Here is a 20412-nt window from a genome sequence, read left to right as displayed (position 1 = left end):
CTATGATTAATCTCAGTGTGTGTGTGTGTGTGTGTGTGTGTGTGTGTGTGTGTGTGTGTGTGTACCCAATGTTGCACAAAACACCACTCTACCAGATCCGGATGTTGAGGGGCAGCTGAACTATTACAGCTACTGCTGCTTGACCGAGCAGAATTCCTTTGAAGCTCTTCACCTTTTTCCGATTTTTGAGGCGAGTGGAGGAAAAGCCCCCTCATCCGAACCCAACAACCAATCACGGGGTACAATGGAGAGGAAAAACTCCAGCAGGCCATGTTGAAGAATTAGAAGACCATTCAAACCAAACAGCCAATCACATGAGCCCAGCTGGACCTTCAAAACCTAACCAATCATATAACCCCAGCCATAAATTAAAACAAAACTGCGGCCAATAGCATGATCCCATTTGGACATGTAAAGACCATCCCAACCTGACATGTGGAAATTCAACTATCAATTATATGAGCCCAAAAAGGAATGCAGAAACCCAATGGCCAATCGCAGGTGTTTAAACAAGCACTGATAAACCCAACGGCCAATCACACAGACCCAATCCACCACATAAAAACTCAACGGCCAGTTTTTGGCTTAATTGGAAACACAAGACACCAAAGGATGTACAAAAATCAACAGAAAATGATTTGGAGTCCAGGATTTTGACACTATGCACTGCCCTGAAAAGGTCATGTGTTTGAACCTGAGCTGGACTGTGATTTACCTTCTGTGGACAATCTTATTGCAGTAAATGAAAACTGCAGCTGAAACATAAACAAACCTGTGACCCAGGAGATTATTGTTTTGTTTTCTTCTGTGCCCCGTTGTCTGAAACAGTAATGTATTATCACGTTGTAATAGAATATTATGAAAAGAGATATCGTATATCTGTTCAGCTTCATTTTGTTAATGCTCCAACTACACGTTTTATATATATATATATATATTTCCTTTTTTTTTTTTTTTTTTTTTGTGTTAAACATTTACTCGAGATTGTTGAAATGTCATTGAGCCATTTTTGTGTTGTGTTTAACCGCTCTGCTGTTCGTGTTTTTGTCTTGCACTTCTGCATCTAACAAAACCTAGCCCTTTCTTTCCTCCATGGAGGACTATTGTATTGAGTTGAAAGCACTTAGATGAAGAGTGTGAACCCTAAAAGTGCTCAGACATCGGGCCGCTGACCTGCTGTCGCTTTGATGCTGTTTCTTTGTTTGTTCATTTGTTTTCTCTTTCTAGAGTATCCGAATTCCGCTGATCTTTCGGCTGACGTGTTTTATAAATCAGATTCCTGATTCTTGTACTTTAGCAAACTCTCATAGATTTGATCTATGAGCATGTTTCCAACGTGCCTTACCCTCGTGACACTTTAGCCTTTTAACACACCTTACTTTTGCTTCATGAACGCGTAAATGTACCAAATTTGAACATCTTTAAACATCCTCTTACCTCAACCTTAAGGACATATGACTGATTACAGGTTTGATGTCGAAGACAGAGCGCTCTCTTTGATTGAACCCCTTGGTTTTCCTTCTGCTGTGAGATCAATCTAAGACTAAGCCCGAATCTGAGCCTCACGCTTGAATCCTTTGCTTGTGTTTGATTTTATGTGGCATTTTCTGCCTGTTGTTGGAGCAGCTCTTTTAACACATTTTGCAACTAAATCTGTGATCTCACTGGTGATTTGTGTTTGGAGCTTTAGCGGCACAACACTGGTTTTGAGTTGAGATTTCCACATTTGTTCCGTGTAGTTACTGAAGCCAATTCCTGCCCAAAACAGAAGAGAAATCAGTCTCAAAATTGAAACTTAGTTTCTCAGTTCTCAAGAATTTAAGAGTTTCCTGTTTCAAAATAATGACTTCTAACTTAGACACGTAGAATTATTCGGACAGTTCATTATATATACATATTCTTGGAAATTAGTCTTTATTTTGATGTGGAAAGTCAAAAATTCACAATGTTATAATTTTGTTATTCATTACTTTATTTAATTATCTATTATTTTCCTCAACTTGGCAGGAATTGGTCTCTGTATTCTGGAGGATACAGCTGATGAGACAAGTTCACCCTCAGGAAAAGGGCTTGATTGATATATCTCCTTGATTCAATAGCAATAAATTTCTGATGTTTTACTTAAAAGTACTGCCAATGATTTAGCATAGAAATGTACCTCTGCAGGAGCGTTGTTGGAATATTAAACCCTTTAAATTGATATCATGAGAATCAGTATCGGTCAAGCCTTGGGGTTTTTGCTGCCAAGCAGGGGTTCCCAAACTTTTTACCAAGGACACAACACCATTTTTAAAGAATCTGGGGGAGAATATTAATAGGTCTCAGGTTTAGAAAGTATTATTTTGGCCAGTTTAATAGTTACTGCCGCTCTTCTGCTCATTGTCATAAGATGAGTAGAGCGTGCTGAACGCAACCACATCTCTGGCCTGATTCAGCTGCCTCAGGTTATGAGGGTTGGAAGCAGAGATGTATATTAACGGCACTAAATATATGGTTCGTGAGCACACAACACACACAACATGAGCCATGAACATAAAATTATTTTACGTGAGAAAAACAGAACTTTGGTAGTGGGCCATGAATGATACTCTTAAATTTCAAATTTAAATTCCTGTGTGATAAACCAAGGCTCACATAAATATGTGGACGGAAAAGGCAACATCAGTTTCAGCTGCCATTGTGGCGACTTTAGGGTTGTGCCGTCACTGTAGACATATTTATAATCATCAATAACGGATTTCGCTGTTCACAAAACTATAATACTAATATTTCTAAGAATGAATGGCTATCGTGTGTGGCACGGTCCAGTATCAGTCCTTGGCGCGGTGGTTGGGAACCTCTGCTGTAAAAGAACATGTGGGTCCAGATGAGATGAGATTCAGATGAGCTAAAGCTCTAAACTCAGATCTACACCTGAAATATTTCTCTCTCACACACAGGAGTATGAACTTTGAAGATTCTCTCTCTCTCTCTCTCTCTCTCTCTCTCTCTCTCTCTCTCTCTGGCAGTAAAGGTGGGATTGTAAACTTGGCAGCTATAGCGAGTGTGTATTTTTCTGGTGGCATGTGTGTTTATGTCGGAGAGTGTTGTTCAGAGCCTCATTGTTCAAGGGTTTCCAAGGAAAAGCATGTAGCAGTTTGTTTAAGTGCCTGAAAGAAAAAATATTATTTTTTTCCTAATAATTAATTTTTCCTTTCACTTCAACTTTTAAAGGGTGGCTTTAAGAGGGTTAAAATGGGCTGTGTGCAGTCCACTAGATTTTTATGAAAGATATGCCATTTTATATTCCAAAATCTATAGAGAATATATTGTAATATACAATAGAAAAACCTATTTAATCTTCATAGAAAAAAGGCATGCTCTGGAGCAGCTACACATCAGCCTTCAGTGCCTTTAGTCTGCGAGGAGCGCATAAAGCCTCCCAGCACTGGACTGTGCAAATGCGGAAGAGCATTTTCTGGAGAGATTAGTCTCCATCATCCAAATTTCACAAATGCGCTAATGTACTAAGCTTTTCCAGAAGAGCAGAGACTGTTACTGCTACAGGACGAGCAATATGTGTCCAAAAACCTTTGGTCATATAGTGTACTTTCCATGCATCATGTTTTGTTTTCTGTAAACATGACCATTTAATATCAATTATATATATAAAATGATTGACAGCTCAGAAAGGTGATTGACAGGTGGGAGTGGTTTAGGTGCGGCCACATTGGATGAGTGAGTGTTTTCTTTGTTCAGCTTTAAGAAAGTGTCTACAGTGTCCACAGCATTGGTTGATTGTTGTTGGAATCAGTAATAATCAATAATACAGCCGGCTTATTTTATGGGTCAGTAATATTCTCTGGAAGTTTATAAATGTAAAAACACACTTCGGTGGGTTATTTTGTTTGTCTGTTTGTTTTGTTTTGTTGCTTTTTGTTTGTTTTGATATTCTCTGTATATAGTCCGTCCCTCCTGCAACTTTTCAAAATAATAATAACAATAAGTGAATCCTACCAAAAGAATTTTATTGAATCATTTTTTTATTAATCTTTTGCTAGCCCCCAGACTGTCCCTCTCAGTGCCAAAGTCTGACTCTTCTCAGCTCTGTCCTTCAGAGACGTCCACATGTTTGATGTCCAATTTCGCGCAGAAGTGTTTTGATGATTTTCTTTAAGAAGAATTAGACAAAAATTGGAGTCCCAAACCCTTTGCACTTGATGCTACATCTCCGTTTGCTGTAGAAAGAGTGAAATAATAGAGATTTTTTTTTCACTTCACATTTCTGCTTTGATGTGCTTTTACTCTTTATTTTCAACCCACCTGCCTTCCTGTTCATTGCAGTATCATTGTGTAATTCAGTTTATTATTGTATGTATTTTTGTCGTCGTTTTTTCTCACAAATACAGTGTATACTTTTTTTGTAAATTTCCTGCACAGCTTGTTTTTTTGTTTGTTTGTTTTTTTTGCCTTTTGCTGATTGTAGTTTTGTTTTTCGTTTTGATTTCTTTTTATGTATTAGCAGACATCATATGTTTGCTGTGCCTATCAATATCCACCTGTTTATTGTTGTTATTATTATTGTTATTGTTATTATTATTATTAAATGAGTTATTGTGACTCCACTGTTGTGGGAGTGGTTATTGGAGGTTGTTTGTTTGGGGTTTTTTTTTTTCAGTAGAGGGCGCTAGAGCCTGGTAGGTGTAGTTGATATGTGTTTGGTTTTAGTGGGTTTTAGGTGAATTTTGTGGGACCTCGGTTTGAATTTCTGAGGTTTGGATGGGTTTTAGCTGGTTACGTGTCGGGTTTTATATGGGTTTTGTGGTATTGGGGTTTAAGGTGGACTACACTTGCTTACATGTTACATTGTGCAGGTGAGTGTTGAATTGTTTGTATAAATAACATTTCTTTGAAGAAAATTAACAACAGATTTCCTGGAGTCCTAATAAGTCTTAATGGAGTCTGTGGGATGTTTTGGTCAAAGTACCACAAGGATCAAAACAGCACTATTCTCCCCCTCTCTTCAGCACTCTTTCCTTTAAATGAAAATGAGCCACATCCCTGATCAGGCAGCGGGGAGATGCATAGCTCTTGTTTTCTCACCTCTGTTATTTCTCAGCTGTCACCGTTTCTGCTTGTTTTTTATTTCTCTGCTCTCTTTTCATACTTTTGTTTGGTTCCTTTGTTTCGCAGCTCTCATTTCCCTTACCGCTTTTGCTCTGTTCTCTTTGCCCTTATTTTTGCCGTTTGGATCACATTTTTCTCTACTCTCTCTCTTTTTATTTTTTTTTTTAATTCTCTTATTTATCTGCTATTTCTTCTACTCTTTGTAACTTTTGCAAGTTCTCTGCTGTCATGTTTGCATATTTTAATTATTGCAAAAATTTATATCTGAATTTATTAAACTGAATAATAACAGTGAAAATGTGTTTTTGAAAATTCACGAGTTGAATTCAAGAGCAATTATATTCAGATGCATAATTTCAATGCAAAAACTTAAGTGCTACAAATTCAAAGTTGGTAATATTTCAAAGTCTGATGAGACAGATTTGCTTTCATGTTTTCTCACTGTTTCTGCATGGGTTTCCTCCGAGTGTGTGCTATGTAAATTTGTCCACATGTGTGACTGAGTGCTTTGAGTGTCTGTTGAAGTGCCATGAAAGTTTATGTGCATTATTTATATTACAAAATATTTAGATTTTATTTTTATTCTTCAAATAATATTCATCAAAATATTACTGTCCTTTTGAGCACCAAAAGTTTATTTAAAATACAATAATAATAAATAAAAAATTCATGAAATGTATAAATAAATAAGTCATGGACCAAACTGTATTCAGTAGTTTGTATCGTCCTAGCTGGAACGTCACGGACTTATTCTGCTCTGTGATTGGTGGAGTCTGTATCTGGGCTTTCGCTTCTATTGTTTATTTATTTATTTTTGTTGTATTTATTTATTTATTTATTCCGTTATTTATAAACTTCTTTTTTGGAGCTCGTGACGCGTTGGGCGCGCTCTCGTCTAGGGAGCGCGCGCCTGTGTGTGTGCGTGCGTGTGTAATCGGGGGCGCGGGTGCTCGAGCGCAGAGCTCAGACCGAGTTCGGAGCAAAAGCGTAAAGACTTTCTCGCATTTTTCCTTGGACTATTCTGTGTTGTTTTGTTTGTTTTTCGCTGATTCAGATTCTCTCTCGCTATGTGCACCACTCTGAGAGACACGCGCGCAGACCTAAGAGCTTTTAACCCTTCTCAAGCGCCTGACTTTTAGGGAAGGCACGGGAGCGCGCCCCTCACGGCGTGACTCCTGTATACGTTGATGGTAGTTAATTATAAGTTATTATTGTTACTGTCTCTTAATGATGAGATTTAGTATTAGTGGTAGCGCGTGAGTGTGTGTGCGCTCTTTCGCGCGCACTGCAAACTTGCTGTTGTGTGTGTGTGTGTGTGTGTGTGTGTGTGTGTGTGTGTGGGTGGGTGAGAGCGAGGGAGAGAGAGAGAGAGAGAGAGAGAGAGCGCAGCACGGAGATGGACTAAGCACGCGGCCCCTGGAGATTACTAATAAATACTATTAATTAAAATATCAACAATAATAATAATGTACGCTGGAAGGAAGAGGAGGAAACCTGTGCAGAGAGCGTGAGTAATACGCCACTTATAAACCAACTATAATATGCCTGTAATATATAGCCAGTTTTATGTATTATAATATAATTTTTTGTTGGGCTTTATATTACAACTCTGTGTTAATTCATTGTGTCAGTCAGCATATGGGTGTATACGACCAACAACCCAACCATAATAATAATAATAATCATCATCATCGTCATCATTATTATTATTATTATAAATAATAGTGTAGTAGTAAACGATTGCAGTTAAATCAGTTACATCACAAAATATTTTATGCCCTGTGTATCTGTGTTAGTGTGTGTCTTAGGTAGTGTGGGTTTATTTGGTTTTTGTAATGTTTCTATTGATATATGTTTTTATTAATATTTGAAAATTACTGTGTGCTTTTGCTGCAGTGAGATTTTTATGCCGTCTCGCACTCATTCCGACACACACAAACAAAAAGAGCGTACTAGATACAAACATACAGTAAATACAAACACACACACACACACTAATAAAAGTGTCACAGCATGCGCACCTTGTTTAATGTGTTATAGGCGTGGATTAAGCGGGGTTTTGTGTTTGTTTGTTGTTATTTTGTTCAGCTTTATTTTCTGTTAATGTGTTATTCTCTTCTTACCGCGTTTGCTCAATAAAATGACCAGGATCGTAATAACAGTATTATTATATTATATTATATTATATTATATTATATTATATTATATTATATCATTATTAATAGCATATAATATGTAATAATAATAATAATTATAAGAACACATTTTAATTCTGAAAAAGTAGCATTTGAAATAACGTGAACCTTTAAGAGGAACTTATTGTTATTACTTTTTATGACACATTTATATACAGCCGAAATATAGACAAACACAAACATATTTTAATTGATGCACGTTATTTTAGTTTTAATAATTCATAAAATCAATCTTTTCCCATCAACCTAACCTTTAGAATGTATACACATCACACTTTTGTAAAGTATTTATTATAATTAAAATTAATAGTATTTCTTCGTTCTTTCTTTTTGTCTTTATTTGTAACCCTAAGCAAAAAAATCTTTCTCTCTCTGTAATAAAATCCACCGTGTGTGTGTGTGTGTGTGTGTGATTTAGGGAAGCGAGAGCTAAATAAACCGTTAAATTAATGTTCAGTCTCAGCTCTTATGAGGAAGTGCAATTAGACGTTTTACTGCCAATTAACATCCATCAATATTCATGGAAGGAATAGTTTATTTCTGAATAAGATGAAGGATCAGCCTGCTTTGTGGTCTGTGGATGAATCCGTTTCAGTTCCATAGAGCAGGTTCCAGCATTGGGGTGGCCATGTTTGAAACGGCTTCAGAATCTCTTCGTCAGGATAATGGCTAGGGTGAGGGTTATAAAACGTGAAGCCCAATCACAGGGGGAAATGACTGATTGTTCCTTTTAAGACGCATTTCGACTGGCTCTGAAATAAAATCTAGATATAATCTTTTATCTCAATGTCCACCTTAATGATGTGTTTAAACATTTGCAGGGTGAAGCCTCCAGTCTCCGAGGGTGGAGTGAAGTCGAACCCCTCTAAGAGACACAGAGACAGGCTGAACTCAGAGCTGGAGCGGCTCTCGCGACTCCTGCCCTTCCCTGAGGAGGTGACCTCCAGTCTGGACAAGCTCTCCATTCTCCGCCTCAGCGTCAGCTTCCTCCGTGCCAAGAGCTTCTTCAACGGTCAGTCCTGCAACTGGAGCTAAGCTAAGGCGCTGAAACGGAAAACAGAAGTCAATCTGGGGTGATAGACGTGGGCGTGGCCTAGAGCCGAAATGAATATTATGTGCTGAAAATGACCGTTGTTTGTATTAGATATTAATATTAGGGCGTGAAAGTGGTGTGACTTTAAGCAGGGCAATGTGTCGAACATGACCGTAGCTACAACCGGAATGAACGCGAGGTGCTGAAATTGGCCGTTGCTTAAAGCAACAATGTAAGCAGTGTGCTGAAAGTGAGCATGACTTAAAGCAGGCCTTAATGTGAGTGTCTGAAACTGGGCGTGGCTTAAAATAAAAATTAATCTAAGGTGTGTAAAATAGACATTGGTTTAAAACAGAAGTTAATGAAATGTGCTCAAAGTGGGCGTTAATTTCTTAAAGTAGAAATTAACGTGATTGGCGGAAAGTGGGCATGGATGAATGAATGGGCGAATGAATGAATGAATTACGCTGAAAATGGGTGTGGCTCAAAGCGGAAAACGTTAAATGCCTAAATTTATGGAAGGAAATTAGTATCAAAGTTCAAATGAAAATATAACACTCAAATGGGACTGTAATTCTAAGTTGAAATTTAAATGCAAATTGGAGCTCAAAATTAAAATTCAAATATAATAATCCCATTTACATTTGCAATTTTGAAGACTTCTATTGATATTTAATTTACAAATATTTGAATACTTTATGGGTATGTTAATTTAAATGAAAATGTATTTCCTAATTTGAATTTGCAGTTAAATGGTTATTGCAAGGTGGAGAATTCTTTCTAGCTGGGTGTTTTGTTTGAAACATTACATGGAATTGCATTAAAGGGACATATTGCGCCCTCCATAATAATTTTTTTTAATATATAGGACAACAATGCAAAAAAAAAAAAAAAATCTAAGCTTCAATTCAAGTGCCTTTATTTTGTGGGAAAAAATAACACATTAAATCTTTTGAATGAAATCATGTGTGCCATAATTATTGGCACACCTGGTGTTAGAACTTTGTACAACCTCCTTTTGCCAAAAAGACAGCACTTAATCTTCTCCTATAACTTTTCACAAGATGGGAGAATACAGAAAGAGGGATCTTCGACCATTCCTCTTTGCACAACCTCTCTAAATCGTCCAGAGTCCTGGGTCTTCTCCTATGCACTCTCTTCTTCAGCTCACCCCACAGGTTTTCTATTAGCGACTGAGATGGCCATGAGAGGAGCTTGATTTTGTGCCTTGTGAACAACTTTTGAGTAGATTTGGCCACATATTTAGGGTCATTATCTTGCTGAAAGACCCAGTGACGTCCCATCTTCAGATTTCGGGCAGAGGCCACCAGATTCTGATTCAACATGTCCTGATATTTCAAAGAGTTCATGATCCCATGTCCTTACAAGGTTTCCAGGTCATTTGGAGGAGAAACAGGCCCACAGCATCACCGATCCTCCCCCAAACTTAACAGTGGGCATGAGGTGTTTTTCTGCATACTCATCCTTGGTGTTACACCAGACCCACTTAGAGTGTTTGTTGCCAAAAAGCTCTATCTTGGTCTCATCTGACCAAAGCCCTCGGTCCCAGTTAAAATCCCAGTACCGCTCGGCAAACTCCACCCGTTTACGCTTATGAGTATAACTCAGAAAAGGCCTTCTCCGTGCATGCCTCCCAAACAGCTTATTGGCATGTAGATAGTGCCTGATGGTTGTTTGGGAGACCTTGTAACCCCAAGATGCTACAATTTGATTTCACTGTCTTACATTGGACTCTGGAGAACATTTACTTCTCTTATCATCCTTCTCATTGTGTGTGGTGGCAAGATACACTTGCTGAAATGGGGTGTGTCTTAATGTAAAAAATGTAAGTTACTGAAAGTAGGTAAGAAGCTTAAAGCAGAATTAAATTTGAGGTGAAATATTCTTCATGCCTACAGCAGAAATTTTGTGGGCTGTACTGGAAACTATTATATTTCCTGGGAGAGTGGGGGTGGCTTTAAGTAAAAACATGCTGGGTGAATGGACATAGAATATCGCAGGAATGAATGTGAGGTGCTGAGGCTTAAAGCAGAAATCATAGCATACAAATAGGGTTGACAAAAGTGAGTGCTGTATTGTAGAAAAAAAATACATTTATTTTGTTTTGTTTAATAGTTCTTCGTTTATGGAGAAAATGTATGGGAAGAGATTAGTCTCAAAATACTTTACAAATGCATAAATGTTAATCAACAAACTAAAAACAAATCACAAAGGCTACCAGTAGGGTGTCCCATGGCGAACAGGTCTGGAGTGAAGATCCAAGAAGCATCCTTATGAATATCACAGTTAGAACTAAGTGTACCCAGGTGATGGTTACCGGAACCTACCCCTGGAGCCAGGCCTGGGGGTAGTGTCTGACGGCGACTGCCTGGAGGCCAGGCAGTCCACTTAGCCAGGCTGGGCTCAGCCCGAAAAGGCAGCCTGAGAGGATCATGTGGGCTCACCACTCACAAGATCCAGAGTAGAGGTGCAGTGCAATGCCCATCAGGGACAGAGCTGAGGCAAAGGGGCCCCTGACGTCATGGAACTTGGCAGCGGAAACCGGTTCTTGACACATGGAACGTAAACTCAATGGGGGGAAGAGCCAGAGCTGGTACATGAGGTTGAGAAATACCAGCTAGATATAGTTGGACTCACCTCTACACACTGTGTGGGCTCTGGAACCAAACTTCTCAACAGGGGTTGGTCTCTCTCCTACTCAGAAGTTGCACAGGGTGAGAGGCGCCGGGCGGGTGTGGGGATACTCACAAGTTCCTGGCTGGTGGCTGTACAGTCGGAGTTTGTCCCAGTAAATGAGTCAGAGTATTCTGCTTTCTTGGAGGTAGTGAGTGAAGTTCTAGAGAGGATTCTCAGAGCACCCTGGGCCAAAGGTCAATAATCGATTTGTGGTTGTGTTTTCTGATCTGAGGCCATATGTTTTGGACACTCGGATAAAGACAGGGGCTGAGCTGTTAACCGATCTCCATCTGGTGGTGAATTGGATCCAATGGCAGGGGAAGCTAACGGACAGACCTGGTAGGCCCAAACGTATAGAAAGGGAGTGCTGGGAAAAGCTGGCAGAGGACTCTGTCTGGATGGATTTCAACTCTCACATCCGAGAGAACTTCTCACATCTTCCGGAGGAGCTAGAGGAATGGAGTCTGAATGGACCCTGTTCCAGACCTCCATTGTGGAAGCATCTGCATGTAGCTGTGGTCAAAAGCTTGTCGGTTATGGCGGCAACCCAAGAACCCGTGGACACTGGGGCTTGGGGAACTTCAGATTCTGTGGATGGGTACCGGCAGGCAAAAAAGGCTGCAGCTGTGGCAGTTGCTAAAGCAAAATCCAGAGCATGGGAGGACTTTGGAGAGGCCATGGAGAATGACCTCCGACAACTCAGGAGGTGCAGGGGGACACTGTCAAAGCTGTGCTCAGTGAGGATGGTAAAACTCTAAATTTGACTGAACATATTGTTAGGCGTTGGAAGGAGCACTTTGAGGAACTCCTTAACCCGGGAGAGATGCCTCCTGTGCAGGAGGTAGGGCCAGAAGTGTCTGGGGAGTCAGATTCCATTTCCTTGGCTGAAGTCACTGAGGTGGTGAAAAAGCTTTGCAGTGGCAAAGCCCCAGGAGTGGATAAAAATTGCCCAAAGTTACTGAAGGCCCTCGATACTGTGGGGCTATTTTGGATGACATGCCTCTAAAATATTGCATGGACCTCGGGAAAGGTGCCTTTGGATTGGCAAACAGGAGTGGTGGTTCCTATTTTTAAAAAAGGGGACGGGAGAAAGTGTGCCAATTATCAGCCTCACTGGGAAAGTGTATGCCAAGGTGCTGGAAAAGAGAATCCGTGTGATAGTCGAACCTAGGATTTTGAAGGAACAATGCAGATTTGGTCCTGGCTGTGGAACTATGGACCAACTCTTTCCTTTTTACAGATGATGGAGGGGTTGTGAGTATGGGGTGCCAGGGTCGCTCTGGCGAACCGTATGGTCCTTGTACTCCCAGAGTTGGAGTTGAGTTCACATCCTCAGCAGTAAGTCAAGCTTGTTCAGTGTGGCCATTGGACTCCATCAGGGCTGTGCCTTGTCTCCACTCCTGTTCATGGACAGGGTGGCGAGGTGTAGCCTGGGATACACTGCTGAGAAGTGTGTGCTAGGAAATCTTAAAACCCCTGGAAACCTAAGTCCATGTTTTCTTTCTAAACATGTTAATCTTGTCCTGTAGGGTTCACAGTATACATTGTTCATCGAAAAGTTTCCAAACCATTTAATAAGCGAATTCAGCAAACAAGCACTGGCCAATAGAAAAAGCCCATGGTCATCATCTGCCAGAGGGGCATTAATCTCACAGCATTGGACTGTGGAACCGAATGCTTTTGTATGATGGCTCTTCATCCCGTACCTTTATAAAGGCCTAATTCATCTCCTGAAGCCCTAATGAATGTTGCTTATAATTATTATTATTATTATTATTATTATTATTATTATTATTATTATTGTTATTTTTATTATGAATTCCTGTTTACAGTGTCATTTTTCTTATAAATAAATTATGAATGGGGTAATGGTAGTACATTAATGGATTAATAGTAGTTAGTAATTAGGTCATAAACCCTTCATAACCCATTAATTAGTTATTACACCATTAATATTATAAGTGAATTTGCTTTCTACATCTGTCATCAGTTACAACAATCACTTCCATATTATATTCATACTTCTATGTTTATAATATGTTGTTAGCTTTGTTCTTTACGTGTTAAGATTATTAAAGCTTATAAAGTTTTTATGCCCTAATTAATAACTATTAGCAAGCTCATTTTAAATTAATCTGAATTGCAAAGGTTATCTAAAGAAGCAGTTATGTAAAGAAGCAGCCTTTTACTATTATCATTATTGTTTGTTATTGTTGTAATTCTGAGACAGTGAATAAAAAACACAAAGATTGAAGTTCCAACATTTTTCTTTCATATTCTATTACTCCTTCAAATTCCTTCCATTATCCATTGCAGCCACAAGCCCCACCCCCAATGCTCCTAGCAGCCAATAGTATGGCTTTGTGCTGAATAATTAGTAATGCGTAAACTGATTTTCTGAAAGCTCTGCTTCAGAGACTGGATAGTTAATGTTTAATGAGAGAGAGAGAGAGAGAGAGAGAGAGAGAGAGAGAGAGAGAGAGAGAGAGAGAGAGAGAATGAGGGTGGAGAAAGAAAGAAAGAAAGAAAGAAAGAAAGAAAAAGAAAGAAAGAGGGACTGAGGTAAGAAGGGAGAAGGAAAGACAGAGAGAGGAAAGAGGGAACACAGAGGCATCAAAACAACATGGCAGGAATAAAAACATGCATGTGTGTGTGTATGAGTGCACACTCAGTCATTTATAATGGAGAAAAAATCTGTTATAAAGTATTTATAACAGAGTAATGTTTGTTTAACACACAGCACAGTTTAAACAATGTCTCCATCGTGTTCTCGGTGTCACAACAAGAACTCACTGGAACAGCTATAAACCATGATTCATGAAGATTGTTTTTCAGAGGATACAATTATGAAATACTTATTATAAAGTATTTGTGGTTACATGTATTAATTATTTTAGGCCTTTTTATTTAAATCATCGATAATTCTTGTGCGGTAGTAAAAAATTCTAAATAACAATTTGTCTTATCTCACTCACTTTATTCTCTCACTCTATACTTCTTTATTTCTTTTTTCTTTTCCTCTTTCTCTGTGACTTAGCCACACTCTATTTTTGTCTTCCTCTAAATGGATGGATTTCATCTAAATGGATGGATATTTAGGCTGCTACTCCTCATGAGATTTAGTGAGAAAGTAAGTGCTTAAAAAGAGAGACAGCAAGAGGAGAGGTACAGACGAGAGAGAGAGAGAGAGAGAGAGAGAGAGAGAGGGAGAGATAGATAGAGAGAGAGAGAGAGAGAGAGAGAGAGAGAGATTAGTCTGTAGTTTTACTCTGTTGCATGTTTTAAAAGCTGGATGAAACATTTCCACTGAGTGTGTGTGTGGTTTTGGTTTTGCTCAAGCTGTAGACATCTGTAACACACACACACATACACACGTCAAATCTCTTCTCAGAATCCCACTACACAGCAAACAAATCATTCATGGTTTACTGATGACATCACAGACAAAAACTACCCAGGGCTGACCAATGAGAGAAGAGAGTGAGTGACAGTGAGGCGGGGTAGGAGACAGAGAGTGAGAAGAGAATGTGACGGAATGGAGTGAGACAGAGAGACAGAAAGAGAAAGGGAGCTATTAAACTCAGTCATTGGCACAGACAATGTAATCTATACGTCAAACAGTATTTCCAGTGTTTACTGACACACTAACACTGATGATGTCTCGCTGCTCCAGAGAGAGAGAGAGAGAGAATGAGAAAGAGAAATATCGATAGTGATCAAAATTACTGCTGTTTACTGCTCATATTCTCATTAGTGTCAGAGGCCATCAGTAATGTTGCAAATAGAATGGGAGAGATAGAAAGATTGAGAGTGGGGCATTAGAAAAAGGGAGAGTAAAACAATTATTTGGCAAGTGTGCAAGGATGCATTTAATAATTGGTGGATTAATGAATGAACAAATAGATAGAATGATGGATGGAAGGGTGAATACCTAATAAATTTGGGTATAGACCTAGTGTAACCATGGATATGGATGTAGACCAAGTGTAACCACAAAAATAGGTGTAGACCTTGTGTAACCATAGAAATGGACGTAGGCCAAGTGTAAAAATAGAAAAGGATGAAAGCTTGGTCTAGGCATGTAAATGGGTGTAGGTGTAGTGTAACCATAGAAATGGATATAGGCCTAGTGTAACCATGGAAATGGTTCAGATCTAGTGTTCCCATGGAAATGAGTGTGGCCTAATATAACCATAGAACAAGCATAGATTTGTATATTCATAAATATGGATGTAGAGTAGGAGAAATCAAGGAAATGGGTGTAGACCTAGTGTAACTATGGAAATGGTTGTAGGGCAAGTGTTTCTTTTTAAATGGATGTAGGCCACGTGTAACCATAGAAATGAATATAGGTTTAGTGTAACTATTTAAATGGGTTCAGACCAGAGGCGATTGCTCTAAGACTGCAAGGGAAGCTCAGCTTTCCCTAAAATGTCAAAAAAAAAAAAGTGATCAAATATATACTGTTGGGTGTACATTCACATTGAATAAATATGAATAAATATGCACTACATTGCGCTCAACTTTTGTTCAGAATCAGCTTCTTATGACTGGTAAATTTGCGCCTTTCCTCTCAATCATTCCCGCAGGTTCACAGTGCTTTAAACAGCGTCCACAGAGTTCAGTAGTGAAGCAGCAAAGTGCAGCGAAACGAGACGAGTCATTGGATAAATGCTGGGCTTTGTCCCGCCCATCGGACGCTCAGCGTCTCTGGGGGTCTAGGGGCAGTGGGCTGGCCTCGGCTGGCCCAGATGCTCAGCTTCTGCATGATGATTGGATGATCTGTCTGAGGCTGAAGCCCTTTTTGATTGACAGCAAAATGAGCGAATCAGTGATCCTTTGGTGTAAAGGTCCGTGGGAGCATTACATTTTCATTCTGTTCTGAGTTGAACTGGAGATCTAGCGGCATTTTCTTTGTTAAAAACGACTAACGACAAATCAAGCTTCTATTTCTGGTGGGTTTTCTGTAGCTGCTTGTGTTTGGAGACTGACTTCTATCACTCTTTCTGACTTCTATCACAGTTTCTGACCAGCGGGTGCTGCTGAGCCCCTCCACCATCACAAAGCACTCACAGGCGGACACACTTCACATGGGCCAAGGCCGTTTAAGCAGCCTAGCTCTGCTGGCCATTGAGAGGACACTAGTCAAGTCCCTGGAAAAGACGCCTTGTTGGTACGACAGGGTCACAGATCATTTTCTTGAAAAGGAACGGAGGGTAGAATTTACGTATAAATAAACCGACACATTTTATGATGTAGGCCGAAATTGAGCTTCCCCTCCTTTTAAAAGACCAGTATCCGCCACTGGAAATGATTGTAGACATAGTATAAACAAAGGAATGGATAAAAGCCTAGTGTAGCCATAGAAATGAAAATAGGCCTATAGTGTAACCGTAGAAACTGATATAGGCCTAGTGTAATCATGAAAATGAGTGCAGGACATGTGTTTTCCTTGGAAATGGATGTAGGCCTGGTGTAACCATGGAAATGGATGTAGGCGTAGTGTAACCATGGAAATGCGTGCAGACCTAGTGTAACCATAGAAGTGGATGTAGGCCTAATGTAACCATGGGAATGGGTTCAGACCTAGTGTAACCATGGAAATGGGTGTGGCCTAATGTAACCATGGAGACAAGGATAGATATGTCATCATCATCATCTTCTTCTTTTCCTCTTTTCCATTTCAGGGTCGCGGTAGGATAGATATGTATATCCATAAAAATAGATATAGAGTAGGAGCAATCAAGGACAGGTATGTGAGGCATAGTGTAACCATGGAAATGGATGTAGAGCAGCTGTAACCATGGAAATTTTGTATAGGATTAGTAACTATACATAGTGACTATGGGAATCACTGGAACCTTAGATCAACTGACCATTGCAGTCTTTCAGTGGAGTGTGGACAGGGTTTCAGTTAAAAAAAAAAGACCATCGAAACAAATAGTACACAACCACAAGACAATCTGTTTTTGCTCTACCTGGAGTGCTTCAGCCTGCTGACAACCGTGCAGATTGTAACCAGATAGCAGACACATTTGTGCCATTATCTACTCTTACAGTTTAGTTACGGCACTGGCATGTGTTTTGTAGGCTGCACCTGGGCCAAATATCATGAGCCAGTCTTGACTTGTGTAACGGCACCTGTGGTGAGGGCTGGACATGAACCAAATGTTTATTTGACCCAGATTTGGTCTACATCACCCCTGACATCTGGCCCATTTAAGGCAGCCAGATTCACCCTGATGTCTCATCCACACGGATTCTGATCTTTTTAAAAACAAATGTTTTTGTCTATATTTTGGCATTCCATCCATGCAAAAATCTTTCAGTCATTTCATGACTTGCATAATGCACTACATAGGGAGTATGGGGAGATTTGGGACTAAACCTTTGTGTTAGTCATATGCTCCTAGTTAGCATTTGGTTTTCTATAAAAAAGACAGCTCTGATTTCTTGCTAAATCTATTTGTAAAGTCAATAACAAACAGCTCCGTTTTAGACATTTTTGTGTTTTCACAGCAGCTGCAATGTCACTCACATACCCTCTATAGGTTATGAAAACAAGGAAGTTGTAACATTTTTAGAGCAGGGGGACACGGGGGTCAATTTTAATCTTTAAAACAGGGGGGTGGCAACTTCAGTCTTTATATGTGATATGGTGGCGCAGCAGGTAGTGTCGCAGTCACACAGCTCCAAGAACCTGGAGGTTGTGGGTTTAAGTCCCGCTCCAGGTGACTGTCTGTGAGGAGTTTACTGTGTTCTCCCTGTGTCCGCATGGGTTTCCTCCGGGTGCTCCGGTTTCCTCCCACGGTCCAAAAAACACACGTTGGTAGGTGGATTGGTGACTCAAAAGTGTCCATAGGTGTGAGTGAATGTATATAGCATTTGTATAGCCTATACCAAATCATTGTCCTCACTGAAGAAGCCTTAAAGAACTTTCTTTTTAAGGGTATAGTAAACACAGCTGATTGTTTTGCCACCGAGGGGCTGTGTCCGAGCTGGAATCAGTAACAATTTTATTCTTGCCCATCCAATTAATCCATATTGGCCAACAGAAAATTTCATCCTACAAACACCTCTATTTGCTCTTCTCAGTGTGGGCATCTTGAATTCTCCACAACTTTTCTAACTCGGTCTCCAATTGTTTTTCTCACAGTGGAAGGATTGACAAGAACAGATGTGAGTTTGTTCAGATCTGAAGGGAGAGGACAGCTTGATTTTCTCCTCTCTCTCAAAGATGAAATCTGATGGGGACATTTTTAGTGCGAGACCTGTTCTTACCTGGGTATTACAGGTTCCATTTGGTGTATAGTTTATTTCAATTCTTTTCCTTGGCCTCAGTTCAAATTTTATGAAAGTGGATTGTCTTATATTAGCTCAATAATTTTCTTGTGCTGTGCATCTGTTGTACAGTAGATTTAACAGCACATGACTATGATTTTCTCTCTCTCTCTCTCTCACTCTCTCTCTCAGCCAGCCATAATGGAGCAGTGCAAGATGAAAGTATATTGGTAGAAAAACACCAGTGTTAATCCACTTACGAATAGGCTGGAGAGAGAGAGAGAGAGAGAGAGAGAGAGAGAGAGAGAGAGAGAGAGAGAGAGATGAAATGAAAGAACTATAGACTGCAGATCAGCAGTACTGAACTTTTGAACTTGAGAGCAGCTGAGGCCTGGGAATTCAAAAGGCTTTTAAAGTGATATTTCAGCCAAAAACAATATTTGATCTAAAGTACACTTTGTATCCAAACATTTCTGGACATCTCTTCTAGGGGCATTAATTAAATTACTTAAGATGCACATGCTGCTAATACATTTGTTTTGTCTGTAAAGTAAAGCTTTGAACTCAGCACATGTGATCACCGTAAAACCAATGTAAAGAGTCCACAATATGAGTATAATGCCTTCCCAGCACTGGGCTGTGGAGCAGTGGCGCTGGGCTCTGTAGAGAGATGGAGTTCCAATTCTTCTGCAAGAGTTGGAATTCCAGTACCTGACCTCACTGATGCTCACATGACTCTGTGCCAGCAAATGCTCACAGCAATGTCTGTAAACAGCTGTTAAAGCTGTGAAACAAAATGGTAAATTCCATATTAATAATATAATTTATTTTCTATTACAGTTATGTTTTTTACAAGCATTGACACTGTGGTTTGTTGTTGTACTTTTCTATTTAATATGCTTAGGCTATGAAAACAGGCAATGTATGCACTGGAAAAAGCTCATAGAAAGTAAATAGACCCTAAAACCTTTGTTTACACTGTTTAAACCTTTGGTAAGCACAAATGTAACTGTACAGTAACAATATTTTTGGGGCAGTCTAGCTTCTGACAAGCATCTGTAGTTGTATTTGTCCTACTTTAGCAAAAGGAGCAGGGAGAATTTGAAAGCCACTTTTTCAGGTCAATTTAGATTTAGTTAATGACCAGGAAAAACAACTGACCCTCTTAAGAAAAGCTGCACTGGCACATATCCAGAGAAAGGCTTTTCTGCACACACACAGAGAGAGAGAGAGAGAGAGAGAGAGAGAGAGAGAGAGAGAGAGAGAGAGAGAGAGAGAGAGAGAGAGAGAATTTAGGGAGAAAAAGCATTTTTTCTTGGCAGGTTCTTGGTGCTGCTTTACAAGTTATGATAATAATGTTAATCAGTGGTGGAAATGGGCCAGAACACACCAGAATCCCATTCTGGACCTGGAAGGCTGGAATGGAACAGGGATCTGATTTAACATCTAAAGTAGCTATTTTTGTTCCAAAATCACATATGGTTGTTTTTAAAGTGTGTTCATGAAACAAAGTCCACCTCAAGTTAAAGCCATCAGCAAATAGAAAGCTGCTTTTCAGCGGTTTTCACCCACTCAGTCTCCATGGTAACAACTGTTAGCAGGCTCCACCTATTTAGTCCCTATGCAGACCTGTCTACTCACCCTGTCCACTGCATCCGAAATGGCTTCCTATTCAGTTTTCTCTATACAGTGCACTATTATACAGTGAACTGAAATCAGTTTACTGATTTTTGTGGTGCATTATGGAATTGTTTGAGTGCACTAAAAACTGTCCATTATGATTTTGGCCCCTACTACAAAATGGCAGAACCCCAAAATAGTGCACTATTCAGTGAATGGGGCACAGACACATGTTTCAAACACATCTTCATAATACAAATGTCAGCAGGCTCCACACCGCAGTCTCCATGGTAATGACTATCAGCTATTTACCAGCTTCTTATTTTAATTTTCCATCCCCCTTAGAAGGGCAGTCTGGAATTTGGGGTTTCAGAGACATCTCTGATAGGATTTGTAATTGCACCAAGCCTGAGAAAATTAATTTTTAATTTCTGAGGTGTGCTACAGTCCCCTTTTAAAGCGGATGAATCTGGCGATGAA

At 39.6% G+C, this 20412-nt stretch overlaps 1 protein-coding gene across 1 annotated transcript in view; it reads left to right on the top strand.

Annotated features, from left to right (window-relative positions):
• The first annotated feature begins 6520 nt into the window (after positions 1-6520).
• The window catches only part of LOC136676333 (aryl hydrocarbon receptor-like), a 58853-nt gene continuing 44961 nt past the window's right edge, over positions 6521-20412 (top strand). The window contains exons 1-2 of the mRNA XM_066653250.1: positions 6521-6613; positions 8123-8313. Coding sequence (XP_066509347.1) covers positions 6573-6613; positions 8123-8313 — 232 coding nt within the window. The 5' untranslated portion in view covers positions 6521-6572. The remainder of the gene's footprint in view (positions 6614-8122; positions 8314-20412) is intronic.

This window comes from Hoplias malabaricus, chromosome X2 (genome assembly GCF_029633855.1).
Source record: "Hoplias malabaricus isolate fHopMal1 chromosome X2, fHopMal1.hap1, whole genome shotgun sequence".
Lineage (NCBI taxonomy): Eukaryota > Metazoa > Chordata > Actinopteri > Characiformes > Erythrinidae > Hoplias > Hoplias malabaricus.
Note: the sequence above shows the minus strand (reverse complement) of the source record. Positions and strands in the feature narration are given on the sequence as shown.